Here is a 21,887-nt window from a genome sequence, read left to right as displayed (position 1 = left end):
AGGACGAGTCCGGCGACACCCCCGGAGCTCGAGGGGGCCCCGGGCCCTGGGAACCAAGGGGTGGGGAGGAGGGTCGCGAGGCTCCTGCTGGAGGCAGTTTTATTACGTACATGAAACATAGGCTTGTAAACGGAGTCAATTATATCGAAATAAAGATGCTCCTCCCAAGAATGTCTGATCTATAGGATCAGGACAGGACTTGAACCCAGGACAGCGCTTCGGGAAGTCCAAGGCTGGACCACCACAGCGCCCGGCACACAGTGTATTTGGGACCTCTCTCCACCTCGTGCCTCAGTTTCCCCGTCTGGAAAGTGGGCCCACGGCCGCAGGAAGTGGTTTCGAGGCTAAGCTCAGTGACGGGTCACGAGTGGACGGGCCGGAGGTGACTGTCCACAGCGAAAAGCACAAGAGGACGGAGCTCAAAGCGTTCTCGGGTCCCACCCTCTCTTTGACGACACAGAAACGTGGGGCGGCAGAGGCGGGATTCGAACCGAGGGCCCTCGCAGCCCCCTCACTTCTGGAGCGCGTGAATTTCTTTCGCCCACAGCCCTGGGGACGGAAGCCCCAGAGGGGGCTGGACCCGAGCGGGAGGAGGCTCCGCCCTCTCGGTCCGCCGCGGACAAACCCCACAGCACGCCTCTCTTCCCCGGGCTGCGAAGCGCCGACCTGCCCAGAAGTGATGTCACAGGACTGGCAGGCGACTACTTCCGGCCCTGACGTCATTTCCCCCTCCCTTTCCTTTCTCCTTTCCGGCCATCAGACTTTCCACCTTCCCCCCACCGCAGGCCTGAGGGAGGGGCCGCGGCGCCCCGACGTCACGCCGGAAGTCTCCGGGAGCCGGGCGCGGGCGGGCCTCTGGGTTTTGAAGGAGGAGCTCTTGGCGCTCCACGACGCGCGCCCGCCTCGGAGGCGGAGTTCCGCGAGACGAGCGGCCAGCGTGGCCACGCCCCCCCGCTCCTTGGGCTCCAGGCTCACGGCGTAGGGGGCGGGGCTACGCCGACGACTTCGTGCCGGGCGCCATGTTGAGTGTGGCCTTCCGGTTCGCTTCCCAGCTATAATGGTAGGACTGCCCCTGGTCACTCTACCAATCATTCATTAGGTTACACCTCTCTGGGGTGAGCGGACTGTCTTCAGCCCACTCTTCGAGGCCAAGTCCGCGGCCAGGGAACACTCAAGATGGCGATGTGGGCGGGGCGGTGACGTCAGCACGCTGCGCTTCGCCTCAGTGCGGTCGCGACGGAGGCTCGGGTAGTTGGGCGGGGCCACTGGGCGGGGCGGGGCCGGGCGGAGGCGCGGAGCGAGGCGCCCGCTGGTTGCTGCTGTCACTCCTGCTCCGGCTCCGGCACGGGCTCCGGCCGCAGTCCCGCTCGACTTTCTATCCCCGGCGTGCCTGGAGGCGGGGGCGGGAGGAGGTCGAGGAGGCCGGGGCGCAGCCGCTATGGCCGAGGACGCGGGCGCGCTGCCGTGGTCCATCAACAGGGACGACTATGAGCTGCAGGAGGTGATCGGTGAGTGCGCGTGCGCGGGAGCGGGCGCGCGCCGAGGGCTCGGGGGCGCGCCCCCCCAGGTGCTTTCCCCCCCACCCCGCCCCCCTGTCGGAGCACCTAGGAGGTGCTTAATAAAAGCTGGGGCTGGGCTAATTAGCCGGAATTGAAACTGACGTCTGGGGGGGCGGGGCGTGAACAAGCGTGGCCCTGGCCCAGGGGGCGTGAGTGCAAGCTACCGCATCTTTTAGGCGCTTGCTGTGTACCGGGGGTCCTGAGAACTCCGGAGCTTGCGATCTAGTGGGGGAGACCATCGGGACGCATGTACACTAATCGTTCAGGAAAAGCATTTATTAAGCGCCCGCTGTGTTCGGGTATTGTGCTAAGCGGTGGGGATACAAAGAAGGGTAGCAGAGAGCCCCTTTCTTCCAGGAACTTAGGAGGAGGAGACCCCAAGGTATAGCTTAGAGGAGTTAGAGATAATCAGTATAGGACAAAATAGAGAAATCTTGGGACTCCCGGAGGCAGGGGCTGCCTTTGTCCTTTCTTTGTGTCCTCCGTGCTTAGCGCAGGGCACGCAGTTGGTGCTTAATAAGTGCCCGCTGACCACCTGCGCTTGTGGGGAAGACCAGCCACCACTTTGCAACTTGTAGAGTTGCTCGGGACGGGAGGGGTTAAGTGACTGGCCCAGGGTCACACGGCCTGGGTGTGTTTGAGGCAGGTTTCTACAGCACGGGAGGGAGGGAGGGAGGGAGGTTTTCAGCAGGAGGCCTTGAAGGGAGTGGGGGATTCGGAGAGGAGTGAGTGCCGAGAGGCCCAGGCCAGTTTGGCCGGACCCTGGAGGCTCTGCCGCTGAGCACACACGGAGCTGGGTGTGGGTGCGGGGCTGAGCCGGGAAGGTGGAGGGTCGGTTGGCCTGGGCTCCAGAGTGTGGAGCGTCCTGGTCACCCCGTGGCCGGCCAGGCCGCCTGGTGCGTGGGGAGCCCTTGGAATGGAGGCCTCCCCCGGCTCCCTTGTGTGCAGGAGCCCTCCCTCCTGCTCCTGGTTTGTTCGCCGGGCGGCTGTGGAAGGGAGGCATCGGAGGGCTCCTGGTGAAGACCTTGCGCCCAGCGCTGCCCTGTTGTCTCTTGGCTCTCTCAGTCCACATGTGTAGACCTTGCTCTAAAACAGCTTACTTGGGTTTCCCTGACCTTCCTCCTTCCTCCTTTGATCTTCTCCCGGAGGCCCTGCCGAGCCTGCCTTTGCCCTTGTCGCTTAGAGGCCCAGACAGCATCCTCTGATGGGGGCCAAAGGAAGCTGCCCGTCTGATGGGGGCAGGATGGGAGGGTTCCTCTGTACAGTGCCCCGGGGCAGGAGGGTATGACTGCTCTTTTATAGGCTCTGCGGGATCGCTTAGCCTATCCACAACGTGCCTCCAGTGAGGAGCTCTGCCTTTCGCTGTGATTTGGGGCTGGGGCCATGAGGGTTAAGTGTCCTGTCCGGGGTCTGCCCGGAGGTGGGGCGGGAAGCTCCGTAATACAGCTCACGGTCCCAAAGTAGCCTGGAATGAGCAGCTCTGGGCAGCTCCCTCAATGCGGCCGGGGCTGAAGGGCCGGCCGCTCCTTGGCCTGGCCCTCTCCCTGTGACTAAGAGCTGATTAATGAACTCTGCTGTTGGCATCTTTGTCTGTGGGCGACAGAGCCCGGAGGTTCATCCCCTCCACGCAGCTCAGTCAGTCAGATCAGCCAGTCAGCAGGCATGTTCTTAGTGCCCCCAGGAGCTTCCGTTTGAGTGCGGACGGAGCCACTGCTGAGGGCAGGGAGAGAGAGGGGCGCGGGGGGGCTCCTCAGAGGGGGCCGCTCCTGAAGAGGCTTTCTGGCCTGAGCCCAGGTCTGGTGGGGAGGTCGGCAGGGGGCTGTGAAGCGCCATGGCAGGTGCTTATGTAGATGTCGGTCCTGAGGATTTGCTCTGCTTTGCACTGGAACAGGCTTTGGGATCCAGGGTTTTCTTCTTTCCCTTCCAAGGACTCAGGGTAGGAAGCCCATTTTACAGATGGGTAGAGGAGGTCTCTTGTACATTCCCACGACCAAACCCCGGCCCCTGTTCAGACGGTTTCCCGGCCCCGTACAGTACTTCTTGTGAAAGGCGCTGGATCGGACGGTCTGGCTCCAACCCAGAGCAGCCCCAGATGGGGACAGCTCTTGCACCAAGGCCCTCAGAAGGGTCCCTGGGGAAGAGCGGGCGCTGGCCGACCAGTGGGCCCGGCGTCTGTTCTGCAGGTGCTGGGCCACTCTCTGTGCTCGCCTTGACCAGAACTTTTTTCTTTACCTTTCCCTCTGATGCGGAGGAAAATCACTTCTTATGGAGCTGTTCAAAGCAGCCTCGAGAAGTTGGAAGCAGGTGAGTTTAAACAAGTTAGGGTGAGCTGGAGGCCGCCCAAGCAAGTCGGGGAGAAGTTGCCCTGCTAATGTTTTCCTCATTCCCCACCTCCACCACCCGGCCTGTCTGGGTCGGGCTTCTGATTACATTGGCATTTGGGGGACAAATATTAGATGGCATCTCCTGGAGGAACATATGTTAAGATATTATGGAGCAGACGTGTTTCTGCCCCTGAGATGGCTTTTTTCCTACTCCCCCTCCCCCACCCTGTTATTCCTCAAGACTTATCCTTGCCAGCAAATGCCTATGGCTGTGTGGTTTAGCAGTCTTGTAACACATATTTGGAGACTTTAATGCAGATTGGAAAATCGCTAATTCATTTTCTTTCCATGTATGATTCTTTCGGATGGATTGGGGGATTTAGTCAGGGAGGTGATGGCCCACCTGGGTCAGGCACGGGGGCACTTGGGGCAGAGCCAAGAAGTTAGTGCTTCCAGGGAACCCGGCAAATCATTCACTTTGAGAGGAACCCATGTAAATATAAAGGATTAGAAAATTCTTCTCTCTGAAATCTTTTTCCAACAATGTGACTCACTTTGGGAAGCAATCTACTTTTTTCTTTTCCTTCTTCCCTCATTTTTAATGGGGGCTTAATACCTGCTTATGCATCAGTCTGTTGATTCATTACCCACAAATATCCCCTTTGAGACTTGCCCTTTTTCCAGTATATGGGGCTGAGGTGCATCTGATGATGGCAAGGATGCAGGGATGATGCCGCCTAAGGGGACGGGGTGGTGGCCGACCCTAACAAAGAGGAGGCTCTTCTCCCCATGCCCCACATTGACTTTGTTTGAAAATGTCACGTTTATCTCTGTTTTTTGGTGTCTCGAGTGATTTTGTTAAATATTTTCCACTTACATTTTAGTTTGGGTTGGGCTGTCTGCAGGCTGGGGAATGACCCTATTGGCCCCTGGTCTGGGTATGCGGGGCACCCACCTGGATTTTTTTAGCGCTTTAAGGAATGTTTTTTCCCTTTATTGTTCATGCTCCAAATAGCTTATATGAACTTGCTATACAGCATGAGTATTAAAGGTTTCAAAATGGTAATCTTTCAAATAGTATAAATGTAAATTATTTTACTTTGTTAAGTTCAAGTAGAGGCAGCTGGTTGGTTGTGCAGTGGTTAGAGCACTGGGTTTGAAGTCAGAAAGACCTGAGTTCAAATGTGGCATCGGACACATCCTAGCAGTGTGACCCTGGGCAAGTCTTTTAACCTCTGTCTGCCTTGGTTTCCTCATCTCTAGCATAGGGATCATTGGTGCTTACTTCCCAGCATTGTTCTGAGTATCAGATGGAATGTTTGTGAAACACTTAGCCCAGTATAGTATGCGTATAGTAAGTGTGTCCTTCCTTCCTTCCTTCCTGCCTTCCTGCCTTCCTGCCTTCCTGCCTTCCTGCCTTCCTGCCTTCCTGCCTTCCTGCCTTCCTGCCTTCCTTTCTTCCTTCCTTCCTTCCTTCCATCCTTTGGCAGCTTTTTATGAATGGGCTGTCTTTCTTACCCTTTTTCTTCATCCTAATACAAAATAACTCATTGCAAATATAAAAATAATCCATTTGGAATTTGTTTTTTGGGGGGAGGGGAATCTATGCCTCTTTATTGGACTTGGAATTGGCTCCACGGTTAGGAGTTTTGTCCATTTGGAAACTAAGGCGCCACCTTCTCCTTTGGTGTCTTGCAAGCCAAAACACAAATGTATTCAAGTGCTATTGCTAGCGGAGTTTCAAGAGAAGATACCTTTGTGGTCTCTGGGAATCTTTCTTGAGTCTGGTGCAGGAAGGCTCTGGTGGCCTCTTGTTGGGCATTCTTTTTTTTGTTGTTGTTTTGTTTTGTTTTGTGGGGCAATTGGGGTTAAGTGACTTGCCCAGGGTCACACAGCTAGTAAGTGTCAAGTGTCTGAGGCCGGATTTGAACTCAGGTCCTTCTGAATCCAAGGCCAGTGCTTTATCCACTGCGCCACCTAGCTGCCCCTTGTTGGGCATTCTTAAAAGTTTTGGGACATGGAGAAGGATTGTAGGAATCCCATCAAGCCAGCGACATTTAAAACAAATTACTTTATCATTGATGAATAAAGCCATGAAATTAACATGATTGTTCTCTATTAGCATGTTGACTTGTTTTTCTCTGAGAAGAATTCTTTCCCCATTACAGCTCTTTACCAAAGTTGTTCTTAGTGGTGGATTCATCTAGTTTCATGGCCTTAGAAGAGATTTTGCCGGTTTACATGGTCTGTCTGTCCTCTGGCTTTTCCATAGCCATTCTAGGTAGTTGGAATTCTTTAGTTTAAAGAGCTGTGCAGTGCATGCCTTAGCTTAATTGTGCTCATCTTATGGATGGATGTGCCAGGAAAATTTCACAGGAAAGGTTAGAGGACCAGAGATGATTCTAAAAGGAATAAAATGTCTAATTTGGAGTATTTTCTGAGAACTCTTCAAGATTTGCAACGAGAATTTCAAACTAGCAGAGGAACTTAAAAATCTTTCAGTACAGTCCCCTCATTTTTCACATAAGAAAACAAGTCCAGAAAGGGGAGATGACTTTCCAAGGTCCCCCAGGGAGTAAGCAGGGGAACCAAGATGTGGGGGTCACTGGGGGAAGGGCCCCTCCTGGGCTGGTCTTTTTCTGCCTGTACCTGCCAAGAAACCCTTTCCGTGGCATTCCTGGTCATTGGTTCTCTGGTCCCTGCTAGACCCAAGCAGCCAGCCTAGAATAGCTCTGGCTCTTAGGATGGCTGTCCATATATTGAATTGAAATCTACTTTTATAGATTTCTACTTCTGTCTTTTGCTTCTGATTTTTGTCTCTGGGTGTGAGTAGAATAAGTCTAAGGCCCCTTGTGCACACTCCCCATTAAAGCAGCTGGCCGCTGGTCCTGCCTCTCTCCCCCCTGCCCCTCTTCTTCTTCTTCTTTTTTTTTTTTTTGCAGGGCAGTGGGGGTTAAGTGACTTGCCCAGGATCACACAGCCAGTAAGTGTCAAGTGTCTGAGACCAGATTTGAACTCAGGTACTCCTGAATCCAGGGCCGGTGCTTTATCCACTGTGCCAACTTGTCGCCCCCCTGCCCCTCTTCTTGATGGGAAATAGTCCTAGGTCCTTGTATAGGCCGGTTTGAGACCCCTTGATATCCTGCTTTCCCTTCTCTGGATGCTTTCCAACTTGTCAGTGTCCTTGCATGGAACGTAATTCTCCAGATGTGTCTTTACTAACCACCATCTCCTTGTCTTTCTGGAAATTGTTTCTATTAAAGCAAATGCCTATTGAAACTCAAGTTGAGCCAACAGAATAGTTGCTTCCTAGGAATCCTTAGGAGGAGAGAATAAAAGCAATTTGTAATTATCACATTTTCAGAATTGTAGATTTGTCAAAATCCTTGATAATAAAATATTTCCAAACATTTCCCCCAACCATATTATTTGCATCGTTTGTTGAACAGGTACACAAACATACACTAATTTGAAATTCTGAATGTATAAGGTTTTTCAAACTAGAATATTTTTTCCTTTGTAGAAGGTGAATATTTTATTTGCAACTTCTGAAAATAATTCTGACATTTACTTTTGAAGTAAAGGTCTGCCATTATTTAGCATCCTGGGCAGAATCTTGATAGCCCTGGGTTTTCTCTTTAGTGTCAGTCATTGATCCTGGTTGAGATTTATATTCTTTTGGTCACTTTTTAGTGGTCATTTTAATAATGAAAAACCAGAAATTAGAGAGGGAGGAAATGGGAGAGAAAAATGATGCCCAGATAGAACTTTTCAACAAGACTTTGAGGGAACAACATGTATGACATGTAAAGCATATAGTGGTGGAGAGGTCACCAATAGAGGGGAAGCTGGGGAGAGGACTAGGAGCAAGACTTTGAGCCACAGTCTCCTAATGACAGTGGGGAATATTTTTTTTTGGGGGGTGAGGCAGTTGGGGTTAAGTGACTTGCCCAGGGTCACACAGTTAGTAAGTGTCAAGTGTCTGAGGCTGGATTTGAACTCAGGTCCTCCTGAATCCAGGACCAGTGCTCTATCCACTGCGCCACCTAGCTGCCCCAACAGTGGGCAATTTTTAACCAGCGTTCTTGTCATATAACCAAGAATGGAAAGTCAGGGTGGTAAGTCTACCTCCCTACATAGGTGTCTTTGTAGCACAATCGTGGAAGGTCAGCCCTGGCCCAGAATACAGTGGGTGTCTATCAAATACAGGGGATCTATCAGCCCATAAGCTCTGTCCCAGGGTGAAAGTCTGTGACCCTTAAAGAACAAAGCTTGGGGGAAAGCATTTGGTTAAAGACAAAAAGAGAAATAGCAATGATCTTTGATTGGGTGGGCCGCCAAAGCAGCTGGAGGAGAGGGCTGCTGAATCCCTGCTTTAGAGACCAGACTGTCACAGAGGTGAGAGAGTGATGATGGGAGATTTGGGCCACCTACACATTTTGTGGAGACCTTTGGCTTAGGAAAGAATTATGGAATGAGTTCCTTGTCCAGCATCCTGGGCTGTGGGTCCTCCAGACTCTCGCAGGCCTCTGCTGATGGAGAATGGGCTACTTTTTGAGGCAACTCAGACCGATTTGTGAAAACTTGAATGGTTAGGAAATCTTTCCCTATGTCAAGCCAAATTTTGCCTTTCTGAAATCGAGACATAAGTAGGGGGTAGGATATTGAACTTGGAGCTAGGAAGAGCTGGGTTCAAATCCTGTATCAGACACTTACCAGCTATGTGGTCCTTGCCAAATCACTTAACCTCTCTGTGCTTCAGATTCCTTGTCTGAAAATGAGGAGATTGGGCTCTGTGGCCCCCGAGCTTCCCGCCAGCTCCCACTGGTTCTCACCGGGCCTTCTGTGTCCAAGCAAACAAGTCTCATCCCTCTCAGGCGGTCGCCCTCCAGAGGTGGGAGGATCTTGACTGCTCTAGCCGACTGCCCAGTCCTCTGACCAGCTTAGTCACGCTTTCCCGGATGTCCCTGTTTGTCTATGCCGTACCTCCGTGTAGCACCTGGCGGCAGATGCAGCATTCCATGAGGGCTCTGACCAGGACTGCCTCCTTCTAAAGCCTTGGTTTCTGCCACCTGCCCCCCATCTAAGCTCACCTGAGTGAGGCCAGGAAAGTGCTTTGCAAACTCGAAGGCTTCATGCACACACCCGGTGTGTGATCGTAGTCATCCCTGACACAGCCTCAGGTTGTTGGCTTGGCCTGGCTGCTGATCATATCTTCTTGGAGAGAATGGAGTGAGCAGCTGTTCCTTTTGCCCCACATTTCACCAGCAGGGAGGAAAGGGTCAGGACCCAGAGGGGAGGGAGTGTGTCCCCTCAGCGTTCTCGAGAGCCAAAGAAGGGGACGTGGATGTGTCTGACGTGGGCCTGTCACACTCGGGGTTTTGCCTTTTTAAGAACTTGTATCCCTGGTGCCAAAGGCAGTGCCAGGCATCTTGCAGGTGCTTCAGTGCTTTTTTAAGTGAGTGACATATCTTCCATTTTAGGAGATGAAATTTTAAATGGTTCAGAGGAAGAGGAGGCCCGATTTTCTTGTCCAGAGACTGAAGAAGGAAAGATGCCAAGAGAGTTGAAAGGCTCTCAGTAATGAAATCAGGGTGAAATGCCATACAGAGGGCTTGTGTGGATGAAGGGCACAGGCAGCCAGGCGGCCCAGTGGTTAGAGCACCAGCCTGGAGTCAGGAGGATTTGGGTGACCCTAGATAAGTCACTTATACCTCTGTCTCCTCCGTTGTAAAGTAGTGATCATAATAGCACCTACTTCCCAGGTAGCAATCCTGGGGATCGAATGAGATCCTCTTTTAAAGCCCTTTGCAAACTGTAAAAGCACTTTATAAAAGCCAGTAGCTATTTTAACCAAGGATGTGGCAGATTCTTAGAAGGAGGAATCTCTTTTGGTTGAGGATGGGGGAGCTGGCCTGGGAGCTGGGCTTCACGGAAACCACCATTTTAGAGGGATATTGACAAGCTGCTGAACATTCAGAGGAAGGACGGGGATGGCGAGGGACCACAGGATCATGGACTTAGAGATGGAGGCACCTGAGACTGTCATTCGACTCGCTGTTGAGTGGATGAGAGAGCTGAGGCTCAGGAAGTAATGCTGAGTGTAAGGCAGTGGCCAAGCGGCCATTTGCCCCTGGTGCTCTGATTCCAAGCTCAGGCTCAGGCTGAGCTGTTCCCCCTTGAGGGAGGATCACTGCATAGCCTCATTCAGTGTCACCGTGAGGTGCCTTAGAAGGGCTGGGCCCTGTACCAGCCAAAGGAGCCTGTGTGCCAGGCACTGTGCTGATGGCTAGGGATACAGAGAAGTGTCAGGAGCCAGCGGGCAGGCAACCGGGACAGCACCTTTACTGGGCACTTCCCGGCTTCCAGCTCCTTGGCCAGCTCGACAGCTTGCCTGGAAGTCTCAGCATATGTGCGGCATCTATAGGGAAGCAGGCAGGGCCACGCATCGCTGCAGCTTGTGTCCCCTCCAGGAAGGTGGGTGGCAGAGGTTGGAGACATCGCCGTCTCGGGCTGGTTCCCTGGGAGGGTGAACAGGACAGCTTTCTGTCATCTCGGAGTGAAGTCTCTGACTGCAGTGGCCCGGAGTCTGGGCTTGCCCTGGTGTGTGTCTGAACATTTTTCACCAATGGCTTGGCTAAAAGCAGCAAGGGCGTACTTGTCAGATTTGCAGAGGACAGAAAATTGGGAGGGAGAACACACACACACACACACACACACACACACACAGGGAGAACTCACACACTCACACTCACACACACACACAGGGAGAACTCACACACACACACACACACACACCCAGGGAGAACTCACACACACACACACACACACACACACACACACACACACACACACACACACACACCCCAGATGAAGCTTTAGGAATCAGAAAGAAAGAAAAGGAAATGCAACAGGAATAGCTTGTATTTGTGTTGAAAAATGGGTTCTTTAAGTGTAAGAATGGAGCTGACAGCAGTTCATGGGGAAAAGATGGGGATTTGGGGTAGACTTTTAGATCCATGTAATTACTCAACAGACCTTTTTATTTAGTGCCTGTTGTATGCCAGGAATGGTGCTAAATACTGGCAAAACAAAGACCCAAGTGAAACTGGGCCTGTGCTCAAGGCGATTTCATGGAATGGGGGAGACAGCATGCACACGTGGAAGTATCCATGTTGTACATAAAAACAGGTGCCAGGTGGTTTGGGGGACAGAGTACTAGGAGTTGGGGAGATCAGGGGAAGGTTCATTTGAAGTGGATGGATGTGGAGAGAGAAAGGACAAGATTTGGCCCCTGATTGGCTATGTTGGGTGCGTGGGAGCGGGGGGGGGGGGGGGTTGAGAATGACTTGGGGTGTAAACCTGGGTGCTGCCCTTGAAAGTGGGAGTGGGGAAGTTGGAGGTTCAAGGGGGAAGGGAGTGAGTCTGGTTGGGATGGAACCAGAAAACCCCCAAGCCAAGTTCTTGAGCCTCCCTGGCCTTCCTGGGAGGTGTGGCCTGGCCTTCCTGCTGAGGTCTGTCCTGTTCAGAAATTGTGTGACAGAGTGCTGTGGGAACTCTGGGCCGTTGTTGTGGTGTCCCTCCATGGTTCATTGTTGGATTCTGTAGAAAAACCTTTTACCATAACAGTAGCATGCAGGGCACTTGGCTTCCATTCTCATTTGATCCCCATAATCCCCAGGCCTTGGGAGTTACTACTGTTCTGAAATCCACCTTACCCATGAGGAAACAAGCCCACCCATTGAAGTCCTTGCTCAGGGTCATGTGCCACCTAAGGGTATGTGTGTGTGTGTGTGTGTGTGTGTGAGAGAGAGAGAGAGAGAGAGAGAGAGAGAGAGAGAGAGAGAGAGAGAGAGAGAGAGAGAGATTAGGGCAGGTCCTGCTCACTCACAGGGCAGGGCTCTTCTATACTGTGCTACTCTTCCTCTCAATACCTAAAAGAAAGTTGAGATCTTCTCTTTGGGGCTGGGCCTGTGTGCCTCCCACAAGTCCCATTGGATGTGGGGTGGCCAGCTCAGAAGGGATGAGCTTCGATCACCAGGCAGCCAGTCTGGTTGTGCTTGTGGATGAGAGAGAGAGAGAGAGAGAGCGCGCGCGCGTGAGAGCGAGCGTGCGCGAGCGGGTGTGCATGAGCACAGGAGCTTCAGGATGGTCTGCGTGGCAAAGGGCCTGTGGTGTTGGGCAGGTGGAGCACCCGGAACCTCCAGCCATCTGGCCGCTGTGACTGTAGTAGAAGGTGTAAACCCCATGTCCAGGATACCTGTGTTGTCCATGAAGATCACAGAAAGGAACAGGCCTGTGAGCAGAAGAGAAGCTTTGGCAGTGCTGTCACGTGGTCTTTTGCTTAGTTCCAGAGTTCCAGGCAGGGGTTAGCACGGTCAGACATGAGGGAGGAGCAGTGGGTATAGTAAGGCAGAAGAAGAATCTTTCTACCCATCGATTAGAACTTTCTCAGCCTCGTGCCCCACCAGGGAAGCCATCAAGACCCCTCACGAGCTGCGCCCCAGCCCCTGGTTTTTGTGGGTTTCTCTTCTAACTTGGGGATTAGGTCTTGATCAGTCTTTTGGCTCTCGGGATGTTTGCTGAATACTTAGTCTGAAAGAATGGGATCATACCTAAGAAAGGTTGCGGTCCAATCCATCCCACTCAACCTTTATTTTACAGTGAATGGCAAGTAGTAAGGAGAAAATTTCTTCTCTCTTCTCTCAAGGTAAAAAAAACCCCGACAGATTTTTGTTGTCATTGTTGCCCTGGTTATCTTTGTGATGGAGAAGGGAGGAGTTGCATAGTTAATCCTTGAATCATTTCTCTTTGGCTTTGGAATATATTATGATATTTCCACTCTTTATAATTATGTTTTGGCCAAACTCTTATTAACATCGTTTTGCATTTTATGAGGAACAAATGATTATTTTGTATGACTGAAGGCCTACTGAGTGTAAAGGGAAAGCCGAGCTAAACTTAAAACGTTTTTATTGTGAATAATCTACAAAATAGATAAGCGAGAGTTTATTATCCTTTAAAAAAAGAATCAAACAGCAGTTCTCCATCCCATGGGTTCCATGGGATTTTAGGGCTGTTCAGTTCAAGGTGCCCACCAAGTGCTGCTGTTTAGACAATGGTGGCTGAAGAGGGGCCATCCGGCCGGACTCTGAAAAGTCCCCTGCAAGATGGTGTGAGGTACTGTTGTCTTTATTTTATTATAAAAAAGCAGCTTTGCTTTGGGGAGCAAATTCTCTTGTCAGACCATCCAGAGATGGAAAAGTGCCTCTGGTCATCGTCCCCTTCAAATGAATGGGATTTGGGGGAAATTTAGTTGAGTTTTGTTTTTTTTAAAGAATCAGGATAAAAGTATAATTGGCAAAGATACATGGATTTTTAATGCTCTTAATATATCCATTGACAGATAGCCATGTGAATACGTAAATGAGAACAAGAGGAAACATTGCACATGAAACTGTACATGTCAGTTTAGGCTTTCAGAAGTTCCTATAAATATTAAAGTAATACTACTGTTGACCTTTTCCTGTGTAGTCTTCCCTTTCTATGTATTTATCTGTTTGGGATTTTGTTATTTTGCTATCATTTTTATTTTTATAGTAGCGTGTGTGTTTTTATTTCCTCATTAATTTGTGCATTTTTTGTATTTGTCATTTTTTATGAAACAGTCATAGCCCATTGCATTAATATGCCATATTTTGCTCTGCTCTTTTTCTGACATTTGGTCCCATAAGTTGTTTCCAGTTACTTTGCTCTCATGGGCAGTCGCATTGAGAATCTTACTTCTTTTTTTGCGAGTTGGCCCTTTTCCATGTCAGCATTAACCTAGCAGTGACTCTGTGGGATGAGCAGTTGTATGGCTTCTGTGGGTCTAATTCGGTATCATTTCCCCCCAAATGACACTGGTTTCCAATTCCCCCAGAAAGATAGGACACCGATTTTTCTACAGACACATCAGGTTTGAAATTGGAAGTCTTTTTTCCAGTTTGGTGAACACAAAGTGGCATCTCAGAGTTGTCATCATTGGCATTCCTTTGATCACTTGGACCACTTTTTCATGTGTCAACAAACATCTAGTGTTTCTTCTTTGGAAGAAGAGCCTGGGGGTGGGGGAGATTGGAGCCAGCTTGTGCCAGATCTTGAATGTAAAGGACAAGTCTTTCGGAAGTGTCAGCTCAGTACCAGACAGGGTGCTGGAGGTACCAAGAAGGGTCAAAATAGGCCCGGCTCTTTAGCTGCTCACGGGAGAGATGCATACAAACAGTTGATGTACAGATAGGCTTGAGACAGTGACCTCACGAAGGGGGGCAGGTGCTAGCACGAAGTGTGGGGGGCAGGTGCTTGGGAAGGATTTCTGCTAGTAGGTGGAATTTTTAGCTGGGACTTGAGGGAAGCCAGAAGGAGGAGATGAGGAGGAGGGAAGAGGGGGTGTCCAGGCAGGGGGGCAGCTAGAGAGAATTCCCAGTCACACAGGAAGTGTGTTTGAGGACCAGGCTGTGTCACTGGATTCCAGGCAGGTACAGGGCAGGTTATGAGAGCCCGAAGCGTCAGACTCAGGCTTTTAAATTTGGTCTGGGTTGTAATAGCAAGGTGCCAGAGTTTATTGGAGGGGAGCAGGGGTTACCATGGTCAGACATGAACATCTGTGTCAGCTGAGTGGAGGATGGATAGCAGTGGTGGAGTGAGCTGAGCGCCTGCAGTCTGAGGAAGGAGCCTGGAGGAGTTGGGCTAGGAAGGTAGGCTCAGTGGGCCTTGGGGCTGTTTGCACATGGAGGCTGAGAGGGAGTGGGGCATGACTCCTCCAGGTAGGCGGCACTAGCAGCCAGGAGAACCAGGGAAGTGTTCTGGGAAAAGGCCTCATTTGAGCTTTAGTCTTACCAGCATTTGAAGAGGCAGGAAGTGAGGAGGGGATGCAGAGGCTTGGAGACAGGAGGTGAACTCTCTTGTATGAGAAGCAATAAAAAGGCTAGTGTGGCCAGGCCATGCTGAGAAGGGGAGTGGCAAAGTGTAATAAAGGGACAAGATGGGATGGTTCTTTGTTGAGAGAGGCTTTAAACATCAAGCAGAGGGTTTGAGGAAGCTCTTTGAGGAGGTTCTTGACAATAGTCTAGGCAGAAATGATGAGGGCCTGATGAGGGGGTGGTCACATGAGTGGAGAAGTGTGGAAGGTGTCCATTTCAAATTTTCCAGTCACCAAATCAAGCCACCTAGCATTTATCGGATGCTTCCTGTGTCCTAGACCCTGAGCTCAGCCCTGGGCATACAAAGAAGCAAAACGAGACAGTACGCTAAAGGAAGAGGAGAGGAGGGAGAGCCAGGGCTAGGGAGCCAGGATCAGGGCCCACGAAGCCCTGAAGGACTGATGGTGGCTGGTCTGGGGCCCTTCCTTCAAATGCAGGTTCCAGGAGGAAATGACCAGTGAGAGGAGGACTCCTGCGTGTAGGGATCTTCCAGGATGAGAAGGCTGCTGGAACATGGTGGAGAAGAGAGTCTTACCAGTTAAGAACCAGAGCCGGAGAGGAGTGGGGGTGTGAACAGTGCCCAGGAGGCAGTTGGTGATAGGAGACAGGGGCCCGAAGAGAGGACCGGGCTGGATCTTAGGTCCTAGACAATGGAGACCCCATGTGCTCTGCTGAGCTTGTCCAGTGAGAGCGGGTGGCCCAGGGCAGCATGGTGGGGTCTGGCCACATTGAGGTGTCATGATAGGTTTGACGCTGCAGTGAAGGAGGTGGAGAGGGAATATCTGGTGGGAGGAGAGGCAGGACAGAGCAGGCCCACAAAAGGAACCTCCTGAAGAGCACACATGTGTGGGCTGCCCCTCCCTGGCCCTTTCCTTCCCCCAACCCCCTCCTTCCCTCAGCCCCTCCTCTTCCTGGGCTCCTTAGCAATATTGGGCTTTGCCCTCCTGAATATCATATTGCAAACCCTCTGATCCTTTAATGTAGAAGCTGTAAAATCTTGTGTGTCCTGGCTGTGGTTCCATGGCACTTGAAATGGTTTCTTTTTGGCTGCTGGTGCTGTTTTCTCCTTGACCTGGGAGCTCTGGAGTTTTCATTTTGGGATCTCTTTCAGGAGATGCTTGGTAGATTCTTTCAATTTCTATTTTACCCTTTGGTTCTAAAATACCAGGACAGTTTTCCTTGATCATTTCTTGAAAGATGATGTGTAGGCTCTTTTTTGATTATGGCTTTCAGGTAGTCCAGTAATTTTTAAATGATCTCTCCTGGATCTTTTTTTCCAGTTCAGTTGTTTTTCCAATGAGATATTTCACGTTGTTTTCTATTGTTTTGTTCCTTTGGGTTTTTTAATTGTTTCTTGATTTTTCATAAAGTCATTAGCTTCAATTTGCTCGATTCTGATTTTTAAGGAGTTATTTTCTTCAGTGAATTCTTGTGTCTTTTTTTCCATTTGGCCAAGTCTATGTTGTTGTTGTTTTTTTCTAGTCTGTTTTTTAAGGTGTTATTGTATTCAGTATTTTTTGTGCCTCTTTTACCAAGTTGTTGACTTGTTTTTCATGATTTTCTTGCATCACTTTCATTTCTCTTCCCAATTTTCCCAATACCTCTCTTAATTTATTTTCAGTCTGTGTCTCCGACCCCCCCCCACTCCCCCCAGGCAATGAGGGTTAAGTGACTTGCCCAGGGTCACATAGCTAGTAAGTATCAAGTGTCTCCTGAATCCAGGGCCATTGCTTTATCCACTGTGCTGCCTAGCTGCTCTCAAAGTCCTTTTTGAGCCCTTCCGTGGCCAGAGACCAATTCATATTATTCTTGGAGGCTTTGGGTGTAGGAGCTTTGACTTTGTTATCTTCTTCTGAGGGTGTGTTTTGAGCTTCCTTGTCACCATAGTAGCTTTCTGTGGTCAGATTTTTTTTCCTGTTGTTTGCTCATTTCCCCAGCCTTTTTCTTGATTTTTAACTCTTTGTTAAAGTACAACTCTGCTTCTAAGATGGAGGGCGCATTGTCCCAAGCTTCAGGGGGTTTGTGCAGCTGTTTTTGGAAATACTTCTAGGGACCTGTAAGTTTTCAGTTCTTCTGAGGTGGTATGATTGAAGGAGAGGTGTGTTTACTACTCTCTTGGCTGTGCTCTGGTCTGTGAGCAACTATAGGCCCTCTTTTCTGCCCCGGAACTGTGACGAGGGTCCCTGCTTCCCTACAGCCACAATCTCTGGTGTGCTAGTGCTCCTCCTTGCCCTGGGACTGCGACCCAGCTCAGCCTATGTGCAAAACACCAGAGTCCTGCCTCATTGCTGGCAAAGAAACCCCTGGGATCTCTTCCTGACCACTTGTCTGACCCCTTTACCGTCTGTGGGCTGAGAACTCCAGAAGCAGTTGTTGCTGCTGATTCAGTGGCTCCTAAGGCCTGGTTCTGGTTCGAGGGGGCTGGGGCGGTGCCGGGCTGCACTCACTCTCACCTGGGTGTGACAGAGTTTTCTTGCCTATCTTCGAAATTTTCTTTGGCTGGAAAATTATTTCACCCTGTGCTTTTGTGGGTTTTGTTGCTCCAGAGATTGTCTTATGGCATTATTTAAAAGTATTTGGAGGTGTTTGGGGGAGAGCTCAGGCAAGTCACAACCTTTCCACTGCCATCTTGGCTCTGCCCCCAGCAATATTAATCTTTATGCATCTTTGTACTTACAGGCTGAGATTTAGGACAGCTGAGAGAATGTCAGCATTTGTGCTTTACAGCTGGCAAGAGATTTTTTAAATCTTTTTTTGGCCAGAACAACTCCTTAACCCACCTCTGAAAGTGTAAAGGGATTGTGCTGTGTACCTAGTGAGCAGGTTACATACTGAGGATGTAATGGATTGTGCCCTGTTCCCTGTGCTGTCTACTCCATGTGGGTGTGGACTCTGGTGGCATCACCAGCCCCTTAGCTGTGGGGGCTGGTAACTTCACTTTTCAGAGCTGATTTCCTCTCCTATCAAAGGGGTTGTTTTGTGGAAATTCTACTATACAAACTTGAGCTCTCTCCCTCAGCACGTGGCAGGGAGTCCAGTTCACAATGGATTCTTGATAAATGTTGGTTGAGTTGAATTGAAAATTGACCCACAGTTGTGCATCTACAGTAATCTGAGTAATACCGAGCTGGTGATGTTACACAAGACAGCAGCATACCTGAGCAATGTGTCCTTTTACAGAGATACTTGGATGCCCACTCACCAAGGAGAAATTGTATACTGAAGGGGTTGGGGGGGGAGGGGGAATGAGCCTGGGGGCTTCGGGTCTGGAAGGGCTCTTATAGTGGATTTTGAGCTGTCCTTTGGAAGTCTTTGAGGGCCTTGGAATGATAGAGAAGACGTTCCTGGCACAGGGAATGGGATTCATAAATCCAAATTGGAAATCACCGTCATCTAGGTTTTATATTCAAATATGCTTTGTTGATGCTGGGGTGTTTCATCGTTAGGGTCTTGGTTTTTAATGCTTTTCATTTCCTGCTTTCCAGACTTCCAGTTTAACCCAATTATCCATAATGAGAGTTCATCTACTGCAAAAACTCTTGTAGTAAAAAATAAAACACTCCCAAATTAAAACTATAAATGAATAAGGCTTGATTTTGACTTTATATTTGTTCTCCTGAGACAGACCAACAGCCCTCAGCTTGTGTGTCCTGTTGTTGGTAGCATTTAGTGATTGGGTCTAGGCCATTAATTAAGAGTCTAATGTGTCAGTCATGCGGTCAGTTTTGATTAATATCCAATTGTGTAACTGACACAGACCCGCCTAAGGTAGATGTTTGTAGGGGGCCCTGTTTAAATTCTCATTGAGTGTACTGAATATGAATTAACTTCTAGAATCCTTGTACTTTCTTTTAACCACCTCCTTTTTATTGTTGTTTTTTTTTTAAAGGAAGTGGAGCAACTGCGGTGGTCCAAGCAGCGTACTGTACCCCCAAGAAGGAAAAAGTGGCAATCAAACGGATAAACCTTGAAAAATGTCAGACCAGCATGGATGAACTCCTGGTATACATGGACTAGGGAACCTGAGGAGAGTGCATGAAAGCTGGGCTGTAGAGGGATGAAAACTGTTTGTTTCTAATTGGGGTGGGCTTTGACTCTTTGTTCTGTACTTAGGCTCTCTCAGGTGTCAGCAGTCCTTGGCCCATTAGCCGTTTTCACTGGCCTGCCAATTGCTGTCTCTGCCTTGCTTTCTTTCTCTACTTGGAGAGGCTGCTGCAGCTGCCAATGTCAACAGCTGGCTTGGGTTCCCTTTCCATTTGAAAGGTGGCAAACAGCATGGGATTGGCCCTGGGGGTGTGTCTGAGCTCCCCATCTCCGTCCTCTCCAATAAAACCAGAAAGAGGACACAATAGAGACATCCTCAGAAGCATGGGGGAAATGGCCGGCATTTGGGCTTTTGGTGAGCAGAGTGCTCGAGGCAGCTTGGCCACAGGGAGAGAAGATTGTGCTCCCCTGCTACATAGCTATGTGAGATTTGTGTTGACTTTAACTATTTTATCCTCTTCCAATTTGACCAATAGAGACTATTTAGCCTCCAAAATATTTTCATGGGTCTAATTCTCTTGGCTGTTGCTTTAAATGCTCTAAACTTATAGCATTTATATTGATGCTTTATTTGGCTCTCCCCTCAAGTTGCAAGTGACTACAGCTAAAATTTGTCCATTTCAATAAATAATAATCATCATTATTATAATGAGTTGGCATTTATATAGTCCCCACTAAGTGCCAGACGCTGTGCTAAATAATTTACAAATATCTCATTTGCTCCTCACAATAACCCTTTGAGGTAGGTGGCATTATTATCCCCATTTTGTAGTTGAGGAAACTGAGGCAAACAGGTTAAAGTGACTTGCTCAGGGTCACAAAGCTAGTAATTATCTAAGGCTGAATTTGAACTCAGATTTTCAGTCTGCTGCATCACCTAGCTGCCGCCGAACACATTCATTTTAATGAATCCAGTAGGTGCCATTATACATGTGTTCTTACTGATGAGCTGGAAATGGATCTGTGGTCTAGAGAGGAGAAGGTGTTCACCCTTACTGGTTTTCTCTCAAACGGCAGCTCCATGCTCGACAGTGGGAAACAAGGGAGATTGGAAATAGCAAATGCCAGTGAGCAGCAGGTGCTGAGGCAGGGGCTCTGGGAGCTTTGGCTCCCAGTCAGGCTCTGCATGGCCCAGAGTGCTCTGCACAGTCTTGTGGACAAGAGGTCAGCTGAGCTTGCTGAAGAGGGGAAATCTACCTTGTAAGGGCGTTGACTCTAATCTTTAAGAAGTTTTCCCCTAATATGTGGTGTCAATCGGCAGCTTCTTTTACCGCCCTCTGGAGCCAGGCAGGGAGCTCTGACCTTTTAGCAGGGCTAGGCACTTAATTAGGACCTAGTAAGGGCTCTTCCCTTCATTTGCTCCAGGTCACATCCCTTCACAGTTTTCATTTTCCCCTAAGTTTTCTTGTTTCCAGCCACACAACCCCAGGTTCTTCTACCCATCATTGTGTGATAAGGTCTCCAGTCCTGGAGGTGTCCCACCCAACTGGCTGCTGTTCTTTCTAAAATCTTGCACTTTTTTTCCTTTCTTTAAAGTATTTTATTATTTTTCAGTTACATCTAAGGATAGTTTTCAACATTTGTTTTCCCAGGATTTTTAGTTGCAAATTTTTTTCTCCTACCTTCCCTTCCCTCCCTCCTCCCCAAGAGAGAAAGCAGTCTGATATAGGTTGTATATGTACAATCACATTAAGCATATTTCTACATTAGTCATCTTGTGAAAGAAGAATCAGAGCACAAGGGAAAAACCTCAAAAAAGAAGGGGAAAAAAACTAGTCCAAAAGTAGAAACAGTGTGGGTCAATCTGCATTCATAATTCACAGTTCTTTTTTTCTGAATGTTGAGAACATTTTCTATCATGAGTCCTTTGAAACTGTTTTGGATCTTTGCACTGCTGAGAAGAGCCAAGTCTATCCCCATTGCTCATCATACAATGTTGCTGTTACTGTGTGCAATGTTCTCCTGGTTCTGCTCCTCTCAGTCAGCATCAATTCATGTAAGTCCTTCCAGGTTTCTCTGAACTCCTCCTGCTCATTGTTTCTTACAGCACAATAGTATTCCATTACATTCATATACCACAGTTTGTATAGCCATTCCCCAGTTGATGGGCATTCCTTCTATTTCCAATTCTTTGCCACCACAAAGAGAGCTGCTATAAATATTTTAATACATGTGGGTCCTTTTCCCTTTTCTGTGGTCTCTTTGGGATACACACCTAGCAGTGGTACCACTGGGTCAAAGGGTATGAAGAGTCCCATAGCCCTTTGGGCATAGTTCCAAATTGCTGTCCAGACTGGTTGGATCAGTTCACAGCTCCACCAACAATGCATTAGTGTTCCAATTTTTCCACAGCTTCTCCAATATTTATTATTTTCCTTTTTTGTCATATTAGCCAATCTGATAGCTGTGAGGTGGTACCTCAGAGTTCTTTTAATTTGCATTTATCTGATCAGTAGTGATTTAGAGTATTTTTTCATATGGCAATAGATAGCTTTGACTTCATCAGAAAACTGCCTATTCATATCCTTTGACCATAAAATATGGCACTCTTAGTGAAGTGAGCAGAGTCAGGAAAATGTTGTGCACAGTGACAGCAACACTGTTCCATGACGAACTGTGAATGACTTTACTCTTCTTCGCAATGCAATGATCCAAGATAATCCCAAGGGACTAATGATGAAGCAGACCATCTATCACCAAAGAAAGAGCAGGTACTGACTGAACACAGACTGAAGCAGGCTATTTTTCTCTTCCTTTCATTTTTTTCTTTTATTCAAGTTTTCTTATACAAAATAACTAATATGGCAATGTTTTACATTAAAAAAAAATGTGGCACCTTCAGAAATGACCTAACAAGAGCAGGGAACATAAAACCGAATTGAGAACTGAGTAGTTTAACCGTCTACCATTTCCTGGCTTTAGGCCCTTTTTGTCCCCCGAATAGCTTTGAAGAAATAACAAAAATGGTTGGTTTGCTGACCACCTCTTCTCCTTCCTTA

General features: G+C 48.9%; 1 protein-coding gene across 1 annotated transcript in view; it reads left to right on the top strand.

Annotated features, from left to right (window-relative positions):
* The first annotated feature begins 1,279 nt into the window (after window positions 1–1,279).
* The window catches only part of OXSR1 (oxidative stress responsive kinase 1), a 98,632-nt gene continuing 78,024 nt past the window's right edge, over window positions 1,280–21,887 (top strand). The window contains exons 1-2 of the mRNA XM_043967564.1: window positions 1,280–1,508; window positions 18,734–18,846. Of these exons, the coding sequence (XP_043823499.1) occupies window positions 1,439–1,508; window positions 18,734–18,846 (183 nt within the window). The 5' untranslated portion in view covers window positions 1,280–1,438. The remainder of the gene's footprint in view (window positions 1,509–18,733; window positions 18,847–21,887) is intronic.

This window comes from Dromiciops gliroides, chromosome 1, assembly GCF_019393635.1.
Source record: "Dromiciops gliroides isolate mDroGli1 chromosome 1, mDroGli1.pri, whole genome shotgun sequence".
NCBI classification, from domain to species: Eukaryota; Metazoa; Chordata; class Mammalia; order Microbiotheria; family Microbiotheriidae; genus Dromiciops; species Dromiciops gliroides.
This window is presented reverse-complemented; position numbering and strand designations above follow the sequence as displayed.